This window comes from Petromyzon marinus, chromosome 74 (genome assembly GCF_048934315.1).
Source record: "Petromyzon marinus isolate PM22_M1 ecotype Great Lakes invasive population chromosome 74, UKy_Petmar_22M1.pri1.0, whole genome shotgun sequence".
Taxonomy (NCBI): domain Eukaryota; kingdom Metazoa; phylum Chordata; class Hyperoartia; order Petromyzontiformes; family Petromyzontidae; genus Petromyzon; species Petromyzon marinus.
This window is the reverse complement of record NC_133740.1, coordinates 12,390,517-12,410,025: the sequence shown is the minus strand read 5'-3', so window position 1 is coordinate 12,410,025 and position 19,509 is coordinate 12,390,517. Positions and strand designations below refer to the sequence as shown.

The 19,509-nt window shown below is 48.7% G+C and overlaps 1 protein-coding gene across 1 annotated transcript in view; it reads right to left on the bottom strand.

Annotated features, from left to right (window-relative positions):
* Positions 1-19,509, bottom strand: part of ANAPC2 (anaphase promoting complex subunit 2) — a 41,916-nt gene that overhangs the window by 8,820 nt on the left and 13,587 nt on the right. Inside the window, exons 6-11 of the mRNA XM_076056157.1 lie at positions 16,678-16,810; positions 14,861-15,059; positions 12,997-13,116; positions 11,514-11,631; positions 7,200-7,384; positions 602-743 (exon numbers count right to left, since the gene is read on the bottom strand). Of these exons, the coding sequence (XP_075912272.1) occupies positions 602-743; positions 7,200-7,384; positions 11,514-11,631; positions 12,997-13,116; positions 14,861-15,059; positions 16,678-16,810 (897 nt within the window). The remainder of the gene's footprint in view (positions 1-601; positions 744-7,199; positions 7,385-11,513; positions 11,632-12,996; positions 13,117-14,860; positions 15,060-16,677; positions 16,811-19,509) is intronic.

The following is a 19,509-nucleotide window of genomic DNA, read 5'->3' as shown; positions in this document are numbered from 1 at the left end:
CGTGTGTGTGTATGGTAGTGGCGTGTGTGTGTGTATGGTAGTGGCGTGTGTGTGTGTGTGTATGGTAGCGGCGTGTGTGTGTGTGTATGGTAGCGGCGTGTGTGTGCGTGTATGGTAGCGGCGTGTGTGTGTGTATGGTAGCGGCGTGTGTGTGTGTGTGTATGGTAGCGGCGTGTGTGTGTGTGTGTATGGTAGCGGCGTGTGTGTGTGTATGGTAGTGGCGTGTGTGTGTGTGTATGGTAGTGTAGTGGCGTGTGTGTGTATGGTAGTGGCGTGTGTGTGTGTGTGTATGGTAGTGGCGTGTGTGTGTGTATGGTAGCGGCGTGTGTGTGTGTATGGTAGCGGCGTGTGTGTGTGTATGGTAGTGGCGTGTGTGTGTATGGTAGCGGCGTGTGTGTGTGTATGGTAGTGGCGTGTGTGTGTGTATGGTAGCGGCGTGTGTGTGTGTATGGTAGCGGCGTGTGTGTGTGTATGGTAGTGGGGTGTGTGTGTGTATGGTAGTGGCGTGTGTGTATGGTAGCGGCGTGTGTGTGTGTATGTATGGTAGTGGCGTGTGTGTGTGTGTATGGTAGTGGCGTGTGTGCGAGTGGCGAAGCCGCACCGGGCCATGTTGTAGTTGAAGTGGTGGAGTATCCGGTCCGCCAGCAGCGTGTGGTACTCGTTAATGAACACCTCTTTGCTGCCGTAGATGCTGACGAGGAGGCTGATGATGTCGAAGGATCGTCGCCCCAAACCGGACTTCACTGGGGCCGGGGTCAAGGGTCAAGGGTCCAGGTCAGGGTCAAAGTTGTGGTGTCGTAGTGGAGCCCATAATGTATACTAGAGTACGGTATCGTAGTGTAGTGTATAATGTATAGTAATGTATGGTATCGTAGTTAAGTGTATAATGTATAGTAATGTATGGTATCGTAGTTAAGTGTATAATGTATAGTAATGTATGGCATCGTAGTTAAGTGTATAATGTATAGTAATGTATGGTATCATAGTTAAGTGTATAATGTATAGTAATGTATGGTATCGTAGTGTAGTGTATAATGTATAGTAATGTATGGTATCGTAGTTAAGTGTATAATGTATAGTAATGTATGGTATCGTAGTGTAGTGTATAATGTATAGTTGTGTACAGTAGTGTAGTGTATAATGTATACTAGAGTACAGTATCATAGTGTAGTGTATAATGTATAGTAATGTATGGTATCGTAGTTAAGTGTATAATGTATAGTAATGTATGGTATCGTAGTGTAGTGTATAATGTATAGTTGTGTACAGTAGTGTAGTGTATAATGTATACTAGAGTACAGTATCGTAGTGTAGTGTATAATGTATAGTAATGTATGGTATCGTAGTTAAGTGTATAATGTATAGTAATGTATGGTATCGTAGTGTAGTGTATAATGCATAGTTGTGTACAGTAGTGTAGTGTATAATGTATACTAGAGTACAGTATTGTAGTGTAGTGTATAATGTATAGTAATGTATGGTATCATAGTATAATGTATAGTTGTGGACAGTAGTGCAGTGTATAATGTATACTAGAGTACAGTATTATAGTGTAGTGTATAATGTATAGTAATGTATGGTATCGTAGTGTAGTGCATAATGTATAGTTGTGTACAGTATTCTAGTGTATAATGTATACTAGAGTACAGTATTATAGTGTAGTGTATAATGTATAGTAATGTATGGTATCGTAGTTAAGTGTATAATGTATAGTAATGTATGGTATCATAGTATAATGTACAGTTGTGTACAGTAGTGTAGTGTATAATGTATACTAGAATACAGTATTATAGTGTAGTGTATAATGTATAGTAATGTATGGTATCGTAGTGGAGTGTATAATGTATAGTTGTGTACAGTAGTGCAGTGTATAATGTATACTAGAATACAGTATTATAGTGTAGTGTATAATGTATAGTAATGTATGGTATCGTAGTGTAGTGTATAATGTATAGTTGTGTACAGTATTGTAGTGTATAATGCATAGAAGGGTACGGAAACGTAGTGTAGTATGTATTGCAGGGTCGTGTACAGTATATAAAATTCTCATGTACAGTGTAGTGTGTAGTAGTGCACAGTAGTGTAGTGTAGTATGTAGTGTATCGTGTATAGAATGTGGCGTAAAGCGTGATGTACAGTGCAGAGTTTCATATATAGTGGATGGGATCGTAGAGTATAATGTACAGTAGTGTATTGTTGTGTACAGTGTGGCGTTTGGTCGTGTACAGTGCCGTGGTGCGGGGATGTTGTGCGGTGACGTAGTGTATAGTATGCTGTTCAGTATATGGTACCGTAGCGTACAATGCAGTGTGTAATGTCCAGTAGTGTATGGTAGCGTAGAGTGTAATCTATAGTAGTGTATCGTAGTATATAGCGTAGTGTATGGTAGTGTACGGTAGTCGTGTAGAGTATGTAGGACGGTGTACACTGTCGGAGTGTCTAGTATAGTATTGTAGTGTAGAGTATTCTGTACGGTGTAGTGTCGTGGTGTAGTGCATAGTGTAGTGTATGGTATAGTAGTGTAGAGTATGCTGTACGATAGACAGTGCCGTAGTGTATAGTGTAGTGTAGGTATACAGTAGAAGAGTATGCTATACGGTGTAGTGTCATAATGTAGTGTAGAGTGTAGTGTATCGCAGTGTAGTGTAGAGTGTAGTGTATCGTAGTGTAGAGTGTAATGTATCGTAGTGTAGTGTAGCATGTAGTGTAGAGTGTATTGTAGTGTAGAGTATATCATAGTGTAGTGCAGTGTAGAGTGTAGAATGTAGTGTAGAGTGTATTGTAGTGTACAGCAGTGTAGAGTGTAGTGCAGTGTAGAGTGTAGAATGTAGTGTAGAGTGTATCGTAGTGTAGAGTGTATCGTAGTGTAGAGTGTAGTGTAGAGTGTAGTGTGTAGTGTAGTGTAGAGTGTAGTGTAGACTGTATCGTAGTGTAGAGTGTAGTGTAGAGTGTAGTGTAGTGTAGAGTGTAGTGTAGTGTAGAGTGTATCGTAGTGTAGAGTGTAGTGTAGTGTAGAGTGTATCGTAGTGTAGAGTGTAGTGTAGAGTGTAGTGTAGTGTAGAGTGTAGTGTATAGTGTAGTGTAGAGTGTATCGTAGTGTAGAGTGTAGTGTAGAGTGTAGTGTAGTGTAGAGTGTAGTGTATAGTGTAGTGTAGAGTGTAGTGTAGTGTAGACTGTATCGTAGTGTAGAGTGCAGTGTAGAGTGTAGTGTAGAGTGTAGTGTAGACTGTATCGTAGTGTAGAGTGCAGTATAGAGTGTAGTGTATAGTGTAGTGTAGAGTGTAGTGTATAGTGTAGTGTAGACTGTATCGTAGTGTAGAGTGCAGTGTAGAGTGTAGTGTAGAGTGTATCGTAGTGTAGAGTGTAGTGTAGAGTATATCGTAGTGTAGAGAGCAGTGTAGAGTGTAGTGTATCATAGTGTAGAGTGTATCATAGTGTAGAGCAGGGGTCGGGAACCTATGGCTCGCGAGCCAGATGTGGCTCTTTTGATGATTGCATATGGCTCGCAGATAAAACAAAATATTCTCACTTGTTTTAATCCATCCATCGATTTTTCACTGCGCATGTCCTGTTCAGGGCTGCAGGAGCAATTGTCCATTATTTTAATTGGATGATACTGGCCTACGTTTGCCGTTGCTGGGTAAAACAGGTAAACGCCCCCTTTTGAATCAGTCTGAGACTGCGTCTGCTCGGTCATTAGCTCAAAGCTAACCCTTCGACGAAGAAGATGGCGAAAAGAAAAAAAGACGACGAGTATCGTACATTTCAGGACGAATGGACCGAAGAATTCGCCTTTGTGGAGAGAGCGGGTTCTGCGGTGTGTCTAATTTGCAATGACAAAATTACATCGTTGAAACGGTCGAATGTAAAGCGGCACTTCGACACGCGCCACGCTACCTTTGCATCAAAATACCCTGCGGGAGACAGCAGAAAGAAAGCGTGCCAAGAGCTTCTGAGCAGGGTGCAAGCTAGCCAGCAGCAACTCCGCGTATGGACCCGGCAAGGTGACTATAATTCGGCTAGCTTTGCTGGTTCTTTAGCAATAGTGAGGAACGGAAAACCATTCACAGATGGCGAGTATGCTAAAACGTTCATGCTGGATGTAGCCAATGAACTTTTTGATGATCTTCCGAACAAAGACAAGATAATCAAACGGATACAAGACATGCCTCTGTCGGCAAGAACTGTTCATGATCATACCATCGTGATGGCAAACAAAGTGGAGGAAACGCAAGTGAAGGACATAAATGCAGCGCCGTTCTTTTCTCTGGCTTTGGATGAGTCAACAGACGTGAGCCATTTGTCGCAGTTCAGCGTGATTGCAAGATATGCTGTTGGTGACACACTGCGCGAAGAAAGTCTTGCTGTTCTGCCATTAAAAGGGTTCACAAGAGGTGAGGATTTATTCAAGTCTTTCATGGAGTTTGCTCAAGAAAAAAGTCTACCTATGGATAAACTTCTCTCAGTGTGTACTGATGGTGCTCCGTGTATGGTGGGGAAAAACAAAGGATTTGTGGCGCTTCTCCGTGAACATGAAAATAGACCCATCCTAAGTTTCCATTGCATTATACACCAGGAGGCACTTTGTGCTCAGATGTGTGACAGGCAGTTTGGCGAAGTGATGTCGCTGGTCATTCGTGTGATCAACTTTATTGTTGCCCGAGCCTTAAATGATCGCCAGTTTAAAACACTGCTGGATGAAGTTGTAAATAACTATCCTGGTCTGCTTTTGCACAGCAATGTGCGTTGGTTGTCAAGAGGGAAGGTGCTTAGCCGTTTTGCGGCTTGCCTGAACGAAATCCGGACTTTCCTTGAAATGAAAGGCGTCGGGCATCCTGAGCTAGCCGACACCGAGTGGCTCCTCAAGTTTTACTATCTCGTAGATCTGACTGAACATCTGAACCAGCTCAACGTGAAAATGCAAGGCATTGGAAATACAGTGTTATCCCTTCAACAAGCTGTATTTGCTTTTGAAAACAAGCTGGAGCTTTTCATCACGGATCTTGAAACAGGTCGTTTACTACATTTTGAAAAACTGAGCCAATTTAAAGATGCATGCACAGCAAGTGAGCCCATTCAAAACCTTGATCTCCACCAGCTAGCTGGCTGCACATCCAGTCTCCTACAGTCCTTCAAAGCACGCTTTGGAGAATTTCGTGAGCACACTCGTCTTTTTAAGTTCATCACCCATCCAAACGAGTGTTCACTGAACACAGCCGACCTGAATTACATCCCTGGTGTCTCCGTCAGAGATTTTGAAGCAGAAGTGGCTGACCTGAAGGCCTCAGACATGTGGGTGAATAAGTTCAAGTCACTGAATGAAGATTTGGAAAGAATCACACGACAGAAAGCGGAGTTGGCGAGCAAGCACATGTGGACAGAAATGAAAAAACTCCAACCCGAAGACCAGCTGATTCTCAAAACTTGGAACGCGCTTCCTGTCACATACCACACACTGCAGCGTGTGAGTATTGCTGTATTGACCATGTTTGGATCTACGTATGCATGTGAGCAGTCATTCTCACATCTTAAAAACATCAAGTCCAACCTACGATCACGTTCAACGGATGAAAGCCTCAACGCTTGCATGAAGCTTAACCTCACCAAGTACCAACCCGACTACAAAGACATCAGCAAATCCATGCAGCACCAGAAGTCACATTAATGGTGAGTGTTATAACAACATTATTTAAAAGAATAAATTCAGAGGCTTATTATACTGACATTTAGTTGAATTCACTTTTAAAATATATTATATGGCTCTCACTGAAATAAATTTCCAAATTTTTTGCTTTCATGGCTCTCTTAGTCAAAAAGGTTCCCGACCCCTGGTGTAGAGTGTAGCGTAGTGTAGTGTAGCATGTATCGTAGTGTAGAGTGTAGTGTATCGTAGTGTAGTGTATCGTAGCGTAGTGTAGAGTGTAGTGTAAAGTGTATCATAGCATAGTGTAGAGTGTAGTGTAGAGTGTAGTGTAGTGTAGAGTGTATCGTAGCGTAGTGTAAAATGTAGTGTAGAGTGTAGCGTGGTGTGGAGTGTATCGTAGCGTAGTGTAGTGTAGCGTAATGTAGTGTAGCGTGTATCGTAGTGTAGTGTATAGTGTATCATAGTGTAGTGTATAGTGTATCGTAGTGTAGTGTATCGTAGTGTAGTGTATCATATCGTCGTGTAGTGTAGCGTATCGTAGTGTAGTGTGTAGTGTAGTGTGTAGTGTAGTGTATAGTGTATCGTAGTGTAGTGTGTAGTGTATAGTGTATCGTAGTGTAGTGTGTAGTGTATCGTAGTGTAGTGTGTAGTGTAGTGTAGAGTGTAGTGTATCGTAGTGTAGTGTATCGTATCGTAGTGTATCATATCGTAGTGTAGTGTAGAGTGTAGTGTAGTGTAGAGTGTAGTGTAGTGTATCGTAGTGTAGTGTAGTGTATCGTAGTGTAGTGTAGAGTGTAGTGTAGAGTGTAGTGTATCGTAGTGTAGTGTAGCGTGTATCGTAGTGTGTAGTGTATCGTAGCGTAGTGTATCGTAGAGTGTAGTGTAGTGTGTATCGTAGCGTAGTGTATCGTACTGTAGTGTAGTGTAGCGTGTATCGTAGTGTAGTGTATTGTAACGTAGTGTAGTGTATAGTGTAGTGTATTGTATCGTAGTGTAGTGTAGCGTGTATCGTAGTGTAGCGTGTATCGTAGCGTAGTGTAGCGTAGTGTAGCGTGTAGCGTGTAGCGTAGTGTAGTGTAGCGTAGTGTAGCGTAGTGTAGCGTGTAGCGTAGCGTAGCGTATCGTAGTGTAGAGTGTAGTGTAGTGTAGCGTGTATCGTAGTGTAGTGTAGAGTGTACATATCGTAGTGTAGTGTAGCGTGTATCGTAGTGTAGTGTAGCGTAGTGTAGCGTGTAGCGTAGCGTAGCGTAGCGTAGTGTAGTGTAGCGTGTATCGTAGTGTAGTGTAGCGTGTATCGTAACGTAGTGTAGCGTGTAGCGTAGCGTAGTGTAGCGTGTAGCGTAGTGTAGCGTGTAGTGTAGTGTAGCGTGTAGTGTAGTGTAGCGTATCGTAGTGTAGAGTGTAGTGTAGTGTAGCGTGTAGTGTAGTGTAGCGTGTAGTGTAGTGTAGCGTGTAGTGTAGTGTAGCGTGTAGTGTAGTGTAGCGTGTAGTGTAGTGTAGCGTGTAGTGTATAGTGTATCGTAGCGTAGTGTGGAGCACGTCTCCGCCGCGCTACCAGAGTGAGCGGCGTCGCTGGGCGGGGGGCTCCAGTCCTCCGGCTCGTCGCCGTCATCGTCGCTACCCAGGCTGTGCTCCAGCTCCACCGGCTCGGCCCTCGTCAGCTCCCCGGCCAGCTCGCTCGGCCCGTCCACGTCGTCCGTCAGGCCCGCCACGATCTTCCGCACCGTGTCCTCGCGCGACCTACGTCGTCATCGTTGGCGTCACCGTCATCGACGTCGTCATCACTGTCGTCATCGACGTCGTCGTCATCATCGTCGTCATCACCGTCGTCATCATCCTCGTCATCAACGTCGTTACCGCCATCGTCGTCGTCATCGTCAGCGTATGCGTGTGAGTGAGTACGAGTGAGTGAGTGAGTGTGTGAGTGAGCGAGTGAGTGAGCGTGAGTGAGTGAGAGTGAGTGAGTGAGTACGAGTGAGTAAGTGAGTACGAGTGGGTGAGTGAGTGAGTGAGAGTGAGTGAGTGAGTGTGTGAGTGAGTGGGTGAGTGAGTACGAGTGAGTGAGTGAGTAAGTGAGTGAGTGAGTACGAGTGAGTGAGTGAGTACGAGTGAGTGAGTGAGTGTGCGAGTGAGTGAGTACGAGTGAGTGAGTGAGTACGAGTGAGTGAGTGAGTGAGTACGAGTGAGTGAGTGAGTGAGTGGGTGAGTGGGTGAGTGAGTGAGTGAGTGTGCGAGTGAGTGAGTGAGTACGAGTGAGTGAGTACGAGTGAGTGTGAGTGAGTGAGTATGAGTGTGCGAGTGAGTACGAGTGAGTGGGTGAGTGAGTGAGTGAGAGTGAGTGAGTGAGTGGGTGAGTGAGTGGGTGAGTGAGTGAGTGAGTACGAGTGAGTGACTACGGGTGAGTGAGTGAGTGAGTGAGTGGGTGAGTGAGTGAGTGAGTGGTGAGTGAGTGAGTGAGTATGAGTGACTGAGTGAGTGAGTGAGCGAGTGAGTGAGTGAGTACGAGTGAGTTAGTGAGTGAGTGTGTGTGTGAGTGGGTGAGTGAGTGAGTACGAGTGAGTGAGTGAGTGAGTAAGTGAGTGGGTGAGTGAGTACGAGTGAGTGAGTGAGTACGAGTGAGTGAGTGGGTGAGTGAGTGAGTACGAGTGAGTGAGTGAGTGAGTAAGTGAGTGGGTGAGTGAGTACGAGTGAGTGAGTGGGTGAGTGAGTGAGTGAGAGTGAGTGAGTGAGAGTGAGTGAGTACGAGCGAGTGAGTGAGTGAGTGGGTGAGTGAGTGAGTGAGTACGAGTGAGTGAGTACGGGTGAGTGAGTGAGTGAGTGGTGAGTGAGTGAGTGAGTATGAGTGACTGAGTGAGTGAGTGAGTGAGCGAGTGAGTGAGTGAGTACGAGTGAGTGAGTGAGTGTGTGAGTGAGTGAGTGTGTACGAGTGAGTTGGTGAGTGAGTGAGTGAGTGGGTGAGTGAGTGAGTGAGTACGAGTGAGTGAGTGAGTGTGTGAGTGAGTGGGTGAGTGAGTGAGTACGAGTGAGTGAGTGAGTAAGTGAGTGGGTGAGTGAGTACGAGTGAGTGAGTGAGTACGAGTGAGTGAGTGGGTGAGTGAGTGAGTACGAGTGAGTGAGTGAGTGAGTAAGTGAGTGGGTGAGTGAGTACGAGTGAGTGAGTGGGTGAGTGAGTGAGTACGAGTGAGTGAGTAAGTGAGTGGGTGAATGAGTACGAGTGAGTGAGTGAGTACGAGTGAGTGAGTGAGTGTGCGAGTGAGTGAGTGAGTACGAGTGAGTGAGTGAGTACGAGTGAGTGAGTGAGTGGGTGAGTGGGTGAGTGAGTGTGCGAGTGAGTGAGTACGAGTGAGTGAGTACGAGTGAGTATGAGTGAGTGAGTATGAGTGTGCGAGTGAGTACGAGTGAGTACGAGTGTGTACGAGTGAGTACGAGTGAGTGAGTGAGTACGAGTGTATGAGTGTGTACGAGTGTGTACGAGTGTGTACGAGTGTGTATGAGTGAGTACGAGTGTGTGAGTGAGTACGAGTGTGTATGAGTGTGTACGTGGGTACGAGTGAGTGAGTACAAGTGAGTGAGTACGTGTGAGTACGAGTGAGTGCGAGTGTGTACGAGTGTGTACGAGTGTGTACGAGTGTGTACGAGTGTGTACGAGTGTGTACGAGTGAGTACGAGTGTGTATGAGTGAGTACGAGTGTATGAGTGTGTATGAGTGTGTGTGAGTGTGTACGAGTGTGTACGAGTGTGTACGAGTGTACGAGTGAGTACGAGTGTGTATGAGTGAGTACGAGTGTGTACGAGTGTGTATGAGTGTGTATGAGTGAGTACGAGTGTATGAGTGTGTATGAGTGTGTGTGAGTGTGTACGAGTGTGTACGAGTGTACGAGTGAGTACGAGTGTGTATGAGTGTGTATGAGTGAGTACGAGTGAGTACGAGTGTGTACGTGTGAGTACGAGTGAGTGAGTGAGTACGAGTGAGTGAGTGAGTACGAGTGTGTGAGTGTGTACGAGTGTGTACGAGTGTGTGAGTGAGTACGAGTGAGTACGAGTGTGTACGAGTGTGTATGAGTGTGTACGAGTGTGTATGAGTGTGTACGAGTGTGTATGAGTGTGTATGAGTGTGTGTGAGTGTGTGAGTGTGTACGAGTGTGTATGAGTGTGTATGAGTGAGTACGAGTGAGTACGAGTGTGTACGTGTGAGTCCGAGTGAGTGAGTGAGTACGAGTGAGTGAGTGAGTACGAGTGTGTGAGTGTGTACGAGTGTGTACGAGTGTGTGAGTGAGTACGAGTGAGTACGAGTGTGTACGAGTGTGTATGAGTGTGTACGAGTGTGTATGAGTGTGTACGAGTGTGTATGAGTGTGTGTGAGTGTGTACGAGTGTGTACGAGTGTGTATGAGTGTGTATGAGTGTGTACGAGTGTGTACGAGTGAGTACGAGTGTGTACGAGTGTGTACGAGTGTGTGAGTGTGTACGAGTGAGTACGAGTGAGTGAGTACGAGTGTATGAGTGTGTACGAGTGTGTACGAGTGTGTACGAGTGTGTGAGTGTGTACGAGTGTATGAGTGTGTATGAGTGAGTACGAGTGAGTACGAGTGAGTGCGAGTGTGTACGAGTGTGTACGAGTGTGTACGAGTGTGTACGAGTGTGTACGAGTGTGTATGAGTGAGTACGAGTGTGTATGAGTGAGTACGAGTGTATGAGTGTGTATGAGTGTGTGTGAGTGTGTACGAGTGTGTACGAGTGTGTACGAGTGTACGAGTGAGTACGAGTGTGTATGAGTGAGTACGAGTGTGTACGAGTGTGTATGAGTGTGTATGAGTGAGTACGAGTGTATGAGTGTGTATGAGTGTGTGTGAGTGTGTACGAGTGTGTACGAGTGTACGAGTGAGTACGAGTGTGTATGAGTGTGTATGAGTGAGTACGAGTGAGTACGAGTGTGTACGTGTGAGTACGAGTGAGTGAGTGAGTACGAGTGAGTGAGTGAGTGAGTACGAGTGTGTGAGTGTGTACGAGTGTGTACGAGTGTGTGAGTGAGTACGAGTGAGTACGAGTGTGTACGAGTGTGTATGAGTGTGTACGAGTGTGTATGAGTGTGTACGAGTGTGTATGAGTGTGTATGAGTGTGTGTGAGTGTGTGAGTGTGTACGAGTGTGTATGAGTGTGTATGAGTGAGTACGAGTGAGTACGAGTGTGTACGTGTGAGTCCGAGTGAGTGAGTGAGTACGAGTGAGTGAGTGAGTACGAGTGTGTGAGTGTGTACGAGTGTGTACGAGTGTGTGAGTGAGTACGAGTGAGTACGAGTGTGTACGAGTGTGTATGAGTGTGTACGAGTGTGTATGAGTGTGTACGAGTGTGTATGAGTGTGTGTGAGTGTGTACGAGTGTGTACGAGTGTGTATGAGTGTGTATGAGTGTGTACGAGTGTGTACGAGTGAGTACGAGTGTGTACGAGTGTGTACGAGTGTGTGAGTGTGTACGAGTGAGTACGAGTGAGTGAGTACGAGTGTATGAGTGTGTACGAGTGTGTACGAGTGTGTACGAGTGTGTGAGTGTGTACGAGTGTATGAGTGTGTATGAGTGAGTACGAGTGTATGAGTGTGTACGAGTGTGTACGAGTGTGTATGAGTGTGTGTGAGTGTGTACGAGTGTGTACGAGTGTGTATGAGTGTATGAGTGTGTATGAGTGTGTACGAGTGTGTGAGTGTGTGTGAATGTGTATGAGTGTGTACGAGTGTGTATGAGTGTGTGTGAGTGTGTACGAGTGTGTACGAGTGTGTATGAGTGTATGAGTGTGTATGAGTGTGTATGAGTGTGTACGAGTGTGTACGAGTGTGTACGAGTGTGTATGAGTGAGTACGAGTGTGCGAGAGTCACCGTAGGTACTTGCGCACCGGCTGGCACACTACGTCCAGGGTGACCCCGGTGGGGTCCAGCTGGGTCAGCGCGCGGATCGCCGAGATGTACAGTGTGATGATGTCATCCGTGTTCACTCCTGGGGGGGGGGGGAGACGCGGGGAGACGCATGTTGTGATACAGACATAGGGAAGTGATAATCAACTCGACCACCGCCACTGCAACAGCGACCACCACCGCCACCAAAGACAAAGATCCCCCGTACTGCCTTAACAGACTGTTGGGGCAAGCGCTGTTCACAAGCAGCACCTTTGAAGGCCGGCACGGCACACGAGGGGGTGGGTGGCCAACACCACGCCCGGCCGCCTTTGTCTCCCCAGTGGCGATGTCTACACACCGCGTACCAGGTACTCATTTTGAGGCCGAGTCGACCTAGGGGAGGCCCAGGATCGGTTCAGATAATCGTCACCGGTGCTGGCCATGAGCGGGAATCGAACCCGGGTCGTCGGTTTCGTAGCGCAGCGTAGCGCTAACTACACTACCTTCTTTGGTTCTTTCGGTAAAGTCACGTCCTCCAGACAGTCTCGTCCCTTCACCTGATGAAGGCCGCTTGTGTTGTGGCCGAAACGTTGTGAGAATATTATTGTGTTATTTTATTTTATCAATTTATTATTTTATTCTCGTTCTACGTGACTTTACCGAAAGAACCAAAGAAGATGAATCCTTGCAGTCACGAAAGCTTTAAATCGAAACTACACTACCGCTCCTCACACCACTACCACCACTATCGTCACCACCACCACCATTAATGTCACCACCATCACTCCCGTCACCACCACCACTACCGTCACCACCACTACCGTCACCACCACCACTGCCGTCACCACCACCACTACCGTCACCACCACCACTACCGTCACCACCACCACTACCGTCACCACCACCACTACCGTCACCACCACCACCATTAACGTCACCACCACCACTACTGTCACCACCATTAACGTCACCACCACCACTACCGTCATCACCACTACCACCACTACCATCACCACCACCACTGCCGTCACTACCACTACCATCACTACCACTACCGTCACCACCACCACCACTACCGTCACCACCACCACTACCGTCACCACCACCACTACCGTCACCACCACCACTACCGTCACCACCACCACTACCGTCACCACCACCACTGCAGTCACTACCACTACCGTCACCACCACTACCATCACCACCACTACCACTACCGTCACCACCACTACCACTACCGTCACCAACACGACCGTCACCAACACGACCATCACCACCACTACCGTCACCACTACTACTACCATCACCACCACCACTACAATCACCACCGTCACCACCACCACTGCCGTCACCACCACCACTACCGTCACCACCACCACCACTACCGTCACCACCACCACTACCGTCACCGTCACCACCACCACCACCGCCACCACCACCACCACCACCACCGTCACCACCACACCTGGGTGCAGCAGTCTCGTCTCGAGTGCCGTTTTGAGGGAGGCCACGAGCTGCCCTTTCTGGTTCGTCTTCTTCAGGCAGACCTGCAGCTCCTGCAGTGCATGCTGGGACTCCGGGTAGTCTAGACGGGGAGGAGAGGGCGGCATCGACAAGAGATTAGGGTCTCTGTGTACTTCTATGGGTCTCTGTGTGATGAGTCTATGGGTCTCTGTGTACTTCTATGGGTCTCTGTGTGATGAGTCTATGGGTCTCTGTGTGATGAGTCTATGGGTCTCTGTGTGATGAGTCTATGGGTCTCTGTGTGGTGAGTCTATGGGTCTCTGTGTACTTCTATGGGTCTCTGTGTGATGAGTCTATGGGTCTGTGTACTTCTATGGGTCTCTGTGTGATGAGTCTATGGGTCTCTGTGTACTTCTATGGGTCTCTGTGTGATGAGTCTATGGGTCACTGTGTACTTCTATGGGTCTCTGTGTGATGAGTCTATGGGTCTCTGTTTGTGACAAGTCTCTAGGTCTCTGTGTGATGAGTCTATGGGTCTCTGTGTGATGAGTCTATGGGTCTCTGTGTACTTCTATGGGTCTCTGTGTGATGAGTCTATGGGTCTCTGTGTGATAAATCTATAGGTATCTGTGTGATGAGTCTGTGGGTCTCTGTGTGGTGAGTCTATGTGTCTCTGTGTGATGAGTCTATGTGTCACTGTGTGACAAGTCTATGGGTCTCTCTGTGTGACAAATCTCTAGGTATCTGTGTGATGAGTCTGTGGGTCTCTGTGTGATGAGTCTATGGGTCTCTGTGTGATGAGTCTATGGGTCTCTGTGTGATGAGTCTGTGGATCTCTGTGTAATGAGTCTATGGGTCTCTGTGTGGTGAGTCTATGGGTCTCTGTGTGATGAGTCTATGGGTCTCTCTGTGTGATGAGTCTATGGGTCTCTCTGTGTGATGAGTCTATGGGTCTCTGTGTGATGAGTCTATGGGTGTCTGTGTGATGAGTCGATGGGTCTCTGTGTGATGAGTCGATGGGTCTCTGCATGATGAATCTATGGATCTCTGTGTGATGAGTCTGTGGGTCTCTGTGTGATGAGTCGATGGGTCTCTGTGTGATGAGTCTATGGGTCTCTGTGTGATGAGTCTATGGGTCTCTGTGTGGTGAGTCTATGGGTCTCTCTGTGTGATGAGTCTGTGGGTCTCTGTGTGATGAGTCTATGGGTGTCTCTGTGTGATGAGTCTATGTGTCTCTGTGTGATGAGTCCATGGGTTTCTGTGTGATGAGTCTGTGGGTCTCTGTGTGGTGAGTCTATGTGTCTCTGTGTGATGAATCTATGGATCTCTGTGTGATGAGTCTATGGGTCTCTCTGTGTGGTGAGTCTATGGGTCTCTCTGTGTGATGAGTCTATGGGTCTCTGTGTGATGAGTCTATGGGTCTCTGTGTGATGAGTCTGTGGATCTCTGTGTGATGAGTCTGTGGGTCTCTGTGTGATGAGTCTATGGGTCTCTCTGTGTGGCAAAGGCTGCCAAAAGGGGAACAGCACACAAGGACAATGCAACCACCAGAGCATGAACAGCTCGGGTTAAGCAGGAAGATCTCCTTGGTTGCCCGCATCAAGACAATCACAACAAATCATTGAAGGCTTCACACCCTTTCTGGCAACTTACACACGCGAGGTGTCGAGATGTTCGAAGGCATCAAACGGACCGGCCACTTGACTCGGGATTAACCACACGCGCGCTCTGCGCTACACAGATATTCTTCGACGAGGGACAGCCTCGTCCGCTGGCTCCGTCTCGCCGGCACCAGCGAGCAAAGACGGGGGGACGGCCAAAAGGCGGACGCAGCACAAGGGCCATGCCAAACGCCTACACCGCACCTCGGATGATGTTGAACAGCTCGCTGATCCTGACGGCCGCGAAGGCCTGGTACAGGAAGTACTGAAGACGAGTCCGCCAGCGGCCCAGGGCGGCTTGCACCGTGCCGCCGCCGCCGCCTTCCTCCGACACCGCCCGTCCACCGTCACCCTCGCCGTGGAACACCATGCGGAGCCAGCGCAGGGCGCGGAACTCCAGCCACTGGGGCAGCAGCAGCAGCAGTAAATTAATAAAAACTACAAACTGTTTTAGCTGCTACTACTGCTGCAGTAGCAGCAGCATCAGTAGCAGGAGTTATAGTTATAGCAGCAGCAGTAGCAGCAGGAGCAGCAGGAGCAGCAGTAGTAGCAGCAGTTATAGTAGTAGCAGCAGTAGCAGTAGTAGTTATAGCAGCAGCAGTAGCAGCAGGAGTAGTAGTATCAGTAGTTATAGCAGCAGTAGTTATAGCAGCAGCAGTAGTAGTAGTAGCAGCAGTAGTAGCAGCAGCAGTAGTAGCAGTAGCAGCAGCAGTAGTAGTAGCAGCAGTAGTAGCAGCAGCAGTAGCAGCAGTAGTAGTAGCAGTAGTAGCAGCAGTAGCATCAGGAGTAGTAGTAGCAGTAGTTATAGCAGCAGCAGCAGTAGTTATAGCAGGAGCAGTAGTAGTTATAGCAGCAGCAATTATAGCAGCAGCAGTTATAGTTATAGCAGCAGTAGCAGCAGTAGTTATAGCAGCAGGAGTAGCAGTAGTAGCAGTAGTTATAGCAGCAGCAGTAGTAGTTATAGCAGCAGCAGTAGTAGTTATAGCAGCAGCAGTAGTTATAGCAGCAGCAGTAGTGGCAGTAGTTATAGCAGCAGCAGTAGTTAGCAGTAGTAGTAGCAGTAGTTATAGCAGCAGCAGTAGCAGCAGTAGCAGCAGCAGTAGTAGTAGCAGTAGTTATAGCAGCAGCAGTAGTAGCAGTAGCAGCAGTAGTAGTAGTAGCAGCAATAGCAACAGGAGCAGTAACAGCAGCAGCAGCATGGACAGTAGCAGTAGCAGTTTTAGCAGCAGTAGCAGTTTTAGCAGCAGCAGCAGCAGTTTTAGCAGCAGCAGCAGTAGCAGCAGTAGCAGTAGTATTAGCAGCAGCAGCAGTAGCAGCAGCAGTAGTAGTAGCAGTAGCAGCAGTAGTAGCAGCAGCAGCAGCAGCAGTAGTAGTAGCAGCAGCAGCAGTAGTAGTAGCAGTAGCAGCAGTAGTAGCAGCAGTAGTAGCAGCAGTAGCAGCAGTAGTAGCAGTAGTAGCAGCAGTAGTAGCAGCAGCAGTAGTAGCAGTAGCAGCAGTAGTAGTAGTAGTAGCAGCAGTAGTAGCAGCAGCAGTAGTAGCAGTAGCAGCAGCAGTAGTAGTAGCAGCAGTAGTAGCAGCAGCAGTAGCAGCAGCAGTAGTAGTAGCAGTAGTAGCAGCAGTAGCAGCAGTAGTAGCAGCAGTAGCAGCAGTAGTAGTAGCAGTAGTAGCAGCAGTAGTAGCAGCAGCAGTAACAGCAGCAGTCGCAGCAGTAGCAGCAGTAGTAGCAGCAGTAGTAGTAGCAGTAGCAGCAGCAGTAGTAGCAGCAGCAGTAGCAGCAGCAGCAGCAGTAACAGCAGCATGAATATCAGCAGTACCGTAGAGGAGTCTAACCCAGGGCAGGGGGAGGTGCTGGGGGGGTAAGACTCCCACAGGGGGAGCGATTCCAGCGGCGCTCTTTGAAGGGCGCTTTCCCAACGCGCGGAGCCCTCACCGCTCTCCCAGCGGGGACGGGGGGGGGTGACATGGGGGGGGGGTCAGGGGGGGGCGATGGGGGGTGGGTGGGTCAGGGCTGCATCCCCCACCTGCTCCAGCTGCGCGAGGAACGGCCGCTCGTACTCCCCGCGGCAGTGCCGGGAGATGTGCTGCTCCGTCGTGGCCTGCAGGATCGCCGTCACGGCCTCCGCACCGACGCGCTCCAACAGGCACAGCCGCTGCCTGCACGCGCACGGAGAGACGGAGAGAGACACGCGCGCGCGGAGATAAACACGCGGAAATAAACACACGGAGACACACACACACAGAGATACACGCGCGGAGATAAACACGTGGAAATACCCAGAGATATACACACACACGGAGATACACACACACAGAGATACACGCGCGGAGATAAACACGCGGAAATACCCAGAGATACACACACACAGAGATACACGCGCGGAGATAAACACACACACACACAGAGACACGCGCGCGGAGATAAACACGTGGAAATACCCAGAGATATACATACACACACAGAGATACACACACAGAGATACACGCGCGGAGATAAACACGCGGAAATACCCAGAGACACACACACACAGATACACGCACGGAGATAAACACACGGAAATACCCAGAGATACACACACAGAGATACACACACAGAGGTACACATGCACACAAATAAGAGATACACACACGGAATACCCAGACACACACACAGATACACACACGGAGATACACATGAACACCAATAAGAGATACACACACGGAATACCCAGAGACACACACACACACAGATACACACAGAGATACACACACGGAGATACACATGAACACCAATAGAGATACACACACGGAATACCCAGAGATACACACACACAGAGATACACATGCACACAAATAGAGATACACACACGGAATACCCAGAGACACACACACACACACAGATACACATGCACAGAAACACACACAGAGATAAACACGCGGAAATACACATGCAGAGATACACACACAACAACAACAACCGCCATTCGCCACTAAGTGGCGGTGACGTCACCACGACGCTTGTGCCAAGCCAAGTGCACCTTGAGGCCACGTGAAGTGTCGAACGCCCGTTGGCAGGAGGTCACGGGGCAGACCCAGGTGCCACGGGTCGACTGACTGAGATGACTGGCTGATGCACCACCTGTGCCCCCCTACTGTGCCAACCTGCTGTGCTTTAGCCACCCGGCGCTCCGCTCGTTGTTGTGAGCGTCGCTCCTCCGCCCTCCGTTGTTTTTGGAGGGCGACTGCCTCCAACTGCCCAATAGCGTCCTTCACGAGCCTCCTCCACAGAGGCCGATCTTGACACCGCTGGTACCAGTCATCCACTCAGCTCCACGTCCTCCTGTACCACATCACTCCATCTCTTCTCTAGTCCGTGCCGCGCCCGTTTAGCCCCCTCGATCCGGCCGAACAAAAGCTGTTTCGGCATGCGGTGGCTGGGCATACGGGCTACATGACCCAGCCAACGCAGCCTTGCCTGCCGGAGGAGCTCACCGATGGGACCTTGCCCAGATCTTTCAAGGATCTGTGAGCTCCTCACACAATCCAGCCTAGTTAAACCCAGGATGGATCGTAGGCAGGCCAGTCTAAATGTTTCCAACCGGCGAAGATGCTCCATTAAGGGGGTCCACGTTTCGCAAGCGTAGAGAAGGGAGGGAATGACCGTGGCCGAGAAGACCTGAAGCTTAGTGCAGAGCGACAGACCAGGTAGCTTCCACACAGCGTTACACAACCGATGAAAATATATTGCCGCTCGACTGATTCGGAGTGAGACCTCTGCTGTTAAACTGGAGCCGGTCATAAGCACACTGCCCAGGTATGAGAAACTCTCCACTCTCTCCACAACTGCCCCATCACTGATTGGGAGTTGTGGGGGTGGAGTGTCCGATGGTACAAAATACCCAGGCAGGTGCTGCGTTTTGGTGGGGCTGATGGTAAGGCCCCATCTCTTAGTGGCATGCTCAAGTCTCAGCAGCAGCGTCTCCAACTCCTCCTCTGAATGAGCAGCTATTACCAAATCATCGGCATACATAACGTGGTTGAGCAATAGGGAGCCATCCCTTGACCGTACCCGGGCATCGATCAGCCTCCCATTATATTTGTACCAAATGGAGATTCCCCCGGTACAGCTATTGATGGCTTCACGAACTACGTGGTCAAAATAGATGTTAAATAATGTGGGAGCCAGAGGACATCCCTGCTGCACCCCAAGGTGTACAGGGAATGGCTCCGACTCCCGGCCACGTAGTTTTACCCGGGCCCGCTCACCATCATGAAGGTCCTTAATGATCGTGAGCAGAGGGTCAGGGACTCTGAAAGCACGAAGAACAACCTAGCGCCCAGGCCTACTGATGGTATCATAGGCCACATAAACACGCACACAGACACACACACATAGACAAAGACACAGACACACACAAGACGAAGACACAGACACACACAAGACAAAGACACACAGACACACATAGACACGCACACATAGACACGCACACACAGACACGCACACACAGACACGCACACACAGACACGCACACAGACACGCACACAGACACGCACACAAGACACGCACACAGACACACACACAAGACACACACACACAGACACGCACACACAGACACGCACACGCACACACGCACACACGCACACACGCACACAGACACACACACAGACACACGTGGGACAAAAAACTTAGCCCACAACTTTTCACGGGGCCAACGGGCGAGAGCAGCATGGGCTACACCAAGTGTCCGGCAGCCCTCGCAGTTCCAACTCACGGCGTCGTAGTTAGCGGGTCGCCGCTAAGCGAAGAGCAACAACAACAACAACAACGACAACAACGACAACAACAACAACGACGACAACAACAACAACGACAACAA